Source organism: Nothoprocta perdicaria, unplaced genomic scaffold, assembly GCF_003342845.1.
Source record: "Nothoprocta perdicaria isolate Ctin4 unplaced genomic scaffold, notPer1 scaffold_491, whole genome shotgun sequence".
Lineage (NCBI taxonomy): Eukaryota > Metazoa > Chordata > Aves > Tinamiformes > Tinamidae > Nothoprocta > Nothoprocta perdicaria.
Genome location: NW_020455745.1, coordinates 15,627 through 20,348, shown reverse-complemented (window position 1 = coordinate 20,348; position 4,722 = coordinate 15,627). Strand labels below are relative to the sequence as shown.

The following is a 4,722-nucleotide window of genomic DNA, read 5'->3' as shown; positions in this document are numbered from 1 at the left end:
ATGAGCTGGTGGTTGCTTCCAAAAGGAGCAAAGGGAACGAATTGAAACTTCCTCTCTCCACCCAAATGCTGCCTGTCTTGAAACCTGGAGGTACTTGAGATTTTAGGGGTTGAAAACTTCCCCAGGCTTCCCCAAATTGTCAAACAGGGTGGAAATGGAAAAGGTTGTCAATGGCAGAGGGAGCCAGGATAGTTGGATAGTGCTGTCAAAACCTGTCTTTCCTTAAGTATGCCTAGAAGCACTAACCCTAACCCGAGCCCCAGTTCTAAAGGGAATAGCCGAAAGTTTTCTGATTACTTACACACGCTCACTGGGTTCCCCACGCATATCCTGTTGGAGGAGAGAAGAGAAAGGTATGTTATACAGTTGGTTGGTGGCACATCTAGAAATGTGGAATTATGCATATCTGCCAGCCACGTACCAAGGCCTCTTGGCTCTTAATCCCTCACTGCAACTGTCTCGCTCTCCCTAGGAGAGGAGTTCTTTCCTGGTTCTGTATGGCCTCCAGCCATCTCTCCAGGACCAGTTTGAGTCTGGGGGTATCCTCTACCTCCTAAGTTCACTTGGGCTCTGTAATCGTTCAGGCCTGTGCCTCTGACATGCAGAGCAGAAAGAGCAAGGTCTCTGTGACCCACCTGCTCTCTTCGCCCTCCAGTAAAGTCTTGTAGGTCGCAATCTCGATGTCCAGGGCCAGCTTAACATTCAGCAGCTCCTGGTAATCCCGCAGCATGCAAGCCAGCTCGTCCTTGGCCTTCTGGAGGGCGTTCTGCAGCTCCACGTGCTTCTCCCGGGCATCTTTCAGGGCACAATCCCCGCGCTGCTCAACATCGCAAATGGAGGTTTGCAGGCAGGTGACCTGTCAGAGGAGAACACAACAGTGTGGGTGTCTTCAGTGCTTTACTCATGGGCCATCTGCCCTTGGACTAACCATCTCTTTCATCTCTAAACTAAGAAAACGCTCTGTCTTCTCCAGAGCGTTTTCTGTGCTCTGGGACTTTTTCTGGGGCTTAGCCTCAAGCGGTCTTTAGTCCTCTAAGAGCTGAAGTGTTATCCTCCTGTAAGACATAGCTCTTTCTGCAAGCAGCATCTCTGTGTGCCACCTACCTGCTTCTTCACGTTCTCAAGTTCACACTGCAGCTTCTGTATCATCCGGGTGAGCTCTGAAATCTCACACTTGTTGCTCTGCAGATCATCACAATACTTGCCCCTTTTATCCTGAAGCTCCTGAAACTGCAATCAAGAAACAAGACCTCAGTTCGACCCTGCAGCCCGTTAAGCGATCTGGCTGAGACCCACATCATTCCTTGCTCACCCTGGTCTGGTAGAAGGCATCAACCTCCTCTTTGCTCTTCTGAGCTATCTCTTGGTACCAGCATTCAACGTTCTTAATGATGCTTTCCATGTCCAGGTCTCGGTTGTTGTCCATTTTCACAATGACCGAAGTGTCGCATAGCTGGCGATCCACCTGAGCTCGTTCCTGCATGTTGGGGAAGGGCTTAGTCAGCTGTTAGCAAGTCTCAGACTTTGCAGCGAAGGAAGGGCCGGAACAAAGAGCCCCACCGCTCAGCTGGTGGGTAGAACACGTCAAGAAATGTCCCTCAGGTTGGCTCAGCAGAAAATCCTCCCGCCTGGATGGGTTACCACATGTCACGGCACGCTGACCTACGTGCTGACCGGCAGCAATGCTGTCCACATCAAGGGCAAGGAATTTGGGTGACTTAACCTTCAGCATCCTGTCATCTTCAGCCGTTTGACTGGTGTTAATGACAGGAATAAATTGAGAGTTTCTCTGGCTCCAAACAGACAATTGCAATCCAGAGTAACTGGACGGACTCATCTCGTCCTCCAGAGGTAGAATTAGGACACAGACAGTTTCTGTCTGAAGCTGCCTTAAGAAAGGAGAATTTCTCCACCTATCCAGCCAACGTACTGATGTTAGTTTTATATCCATCTTGTAGTTTCATGTTTTCAAGTGTCCGGGGCTCTCTCCAAGAGACATTTCAGGCTGGAGAAATTAGGGCCACCTGAAGGATGAGGTTGAATGAGACTTGTGGGACGGACTAGAGCAACTCACCTCCTCAAACACGCATTTCAGCAACTCCAACTGCCTTCTTAACAAATCCACCTTCACCTCCAGCTCTTCTTTGTTCAAGAAGATGCAGTCTGCATCCTGAAAGAGAGAGGAGACACCTTCCAGACCGATCTCACTAAAAACGTCAGAGAAACTCGCAGGAGACAGATGCGTTGCCAATAAAATGAAACCTGTTTCAACAAGGTTTCGAGAACAGAAAGGTGTGAGAGGCTGAGTCAAGATGCCCTCGTGTCTTCTGAAGGAAAACAAATCCATTCCAACACAACTTAAAGGAATTAGTTTATTTATTACTTATGATTTAGCTACAAACTCAGCAGTCCCTAATGAGTATTTAAATGTAAATTTTAGGTGTTATTGAGATGGTTCTCACTTTGTGTTGCCAAGGTAGAAAGGATCTGAAGAAGCTGTCAGGAGATAGCCAGCATCTCCAACACCAAGTGTTCCAGCATAGCCTTTCCTACTGGGTCCATTCCAAATGGACCCTTGCATGAGAATTTAAGGAATTCAGAGGGAACAAAACCAGTGGTGCAATGCTGATGCTGCTAGCTTGGGGGACGCAATAATTTTACTTTCCACCCTTTTACTTTCCTCCCTTCTTCTCCCACATGCTCTAGGTGTGTTGCTCTGTTTGAGCAGGAGGATCGGACCAGATGATCTCCAGAGATCCCTTCCACCCTTAACTGATTCTGTGATTTTGTCATGACTCTGTGTTTCTTCACAGGCCTCCTGTTCTCCACCCACTATAACACATTTTCGCAGGCCTCTTCCAATAATATATATTTTCAGCTGTGCTTTGGGCCAGATACCCTCATGATAGATGTAATTGTCCATCTCCTCTTAGTTTCTCACCTTTTTGAGTGCCACAAACTCATTCTCCACAGTTGTGCGCCTGTTGATTTCCTCTTCATATCTGTTGGAAAAGGAGCAGTAAAAGGGCTGAACCGAACATTAACCCCACAGACACTGTTTGGAAAAAACAATAGCCTTTGTAGACTGCCATCAGACCCTGGAGGACCAACGTCTGGAGACCAAACATCAGACCATCCAAAGATCAGAAGCTTCTTCACGAGCAACATTAACAATGCAAAGAGTTCCCGGGTGAGACAGGAGGAGCTGACATCCCCAAAGGGGATCTGCCCATGTCTGGGAGACGTTCCCCGAGACAAAATGCACAAGTGAAATGACGACAGCCATAGGAGACGTAAAGGCCTTACTTGCACTTGAACTCCTCCACCAGCTGGCTTGTGGCACACTCTTCGCTGCCCAGTTTCTGCTTCTCGCACAGCAGGCAGTCCAGGCGCTTCCGCAGGTCACAGATGTAGTTCTCAAAGTAGAGTTCAAGGTTTTTTCCTTTCTTCGGGAGGACGTATTGCTGCAAGAGGCCCCATTTGGTCTCTAGCACCTTGTTCTGCTGCTCCAGGAATCGGACCTGCAGGCCAAAAGGGGCAGTTGTTGGAGTAAAGAGAGAAAAGCAATAGTTCAACGCTTCATTTGACTGTTCTCACTTTGGATCCAGGTAAAGAGAGTCCTTCTGCACAGGTAAGAATAGGATTTTTTTGAAAATAAGAAGTGATATGCCATAATGATAGCAACATTAGCTATTATTTAAAATCTGAAGTTAGATGTCTAAATCTGAGCGAATTCCCTTTCTCACTAAGGAAAAGAAATAAAGCTGCTCCAGAAGGTGCATGTGATGTATTCCAAGATGAGGTTAAGTCCCCAGCTAAAGGGACTTGCTCATCCCTTTTGTTTGCCGAGAGATCCTAAGGTGATGGCTCAGATGTCCAACATTTAGATATCCGAATTAAATTAATTGCCCCCATCTTTAGAAATGTTTTGGGAACAGTTTCTTTATTTAAAGATGGAAAAGCAAATTGAAAACAGGACAGAAAAAAATGAGCTTGCCAGAATCACAAACGTAGTTGAGCTAACACAAGGCTGCAAGGAGAAATCCAGCCTTGAATTCAGGCTGTCCGGAGAGATGTTTCTAGAGGAAAGTTCAGCACTGCTATTGCCTGAAAACACCAACAAATCCTAACGGAGTTTCTCCAGTACTGAAGATCTCAACCTGAAATAACTTGGTTATTTCTAGCACCATGTGATGCCCACCATGAGCTAGACACCTTTTTCTGTATTTTTCCCCCAAGAAGGGTAAGTAGGGAGCGGGTGGCACTCACCTTGTCAATGAAGCAGGCGAACTGGGTGTTGAGGGTCTTTATCTGTTCCTTCTCCTGGCAGCGTATCTCATGCTCCAGTGGGTCGACCCCAACACAGAGGGGCTTTAGGAGCCTTTCGTCAATGCAGATGCCCTGGATACCTTCAGCCTTGCGATCGGGGTAGCCTCGCACGATGCTAAACCCCCTAGGACCACAGAGGCCAACCCTACCTCCAACGTTCCCGAAGCCTCCGTAGCCAAAATCTCCGTAGCACCCGGTCCCGCAGACCCCGTTCACGTAGGAGATCCTTCTGTTTCCACCCAGGTTGCAGACGCTCCTGCTGCTGTAGGCGCCAGCTCCGCATCGAGCGGGTTGGCAAGCCGAGGCCGCGTAGCTTCGAGCGCAGATCTCGGAAGCTGAGCTGAAGCCTCTTCGTCCCAGGACAGATCTCACTGTAGGCGCCTGTCTGCTCAT

At 48.1% G+C, this 4,722-nt stretch overlaps 1 protein-coding gene across 1 annotated transcript; it reads right to left on the bottom strand.

Moving 5' to 3' along the window:
• Positions 1-580: 580 nt before the first annotated feature.
• On the bottom strand, positions 581-4,722 carry LOC112954182 (keratin, type II cytoskeletal 4-like). The gene is made up of 7 exons (XM_026047323.1): positions 4,270-4,722; positions 3,307-3,521; positions 2,942-3,002; positions 2,075-2,170; positions 1,313-1,477; positions 1,105-1,230; positions 581-856 (listed from the first exon to the last, which is right to left on the bottom strand). The coding sequence occupies exons 1-7, from the start codon at positions 4,720-4,722 to the stop codon at positions 581-583; spliced, it is 1,392 nt and encodes a 463-aa protein (XP_025903108.1).

What these genes read in the sequence shown, in the direction of transcription:
- LOC112954182 (XM_026047323.1), bottom strand. Translation starts at nt 4,722, where the DNA reads ATGAGCAGACAGGCGCCTACAGTGAGATCTGTCCTGGGACGAAGAGGC. An exon ending in GTGGAGGAGTTCAAGTGCAA is followed by an intron (nt 3,003 to 3,306) that starts GTAAGGCCTTTA and finishes CTTTTCCAACAG; the next exon opens with ATATGAAGAGGAAATCAACA. An exon ending in ATGCCTTCTACCAGACCAGG is followed by an intron (nt 1,231 to 1,312) that starts GTGAGCAAGGAA and finishes TCTTGATTGCAG; the next exon opens with TTTCAGGAGCTTCAGGATAA.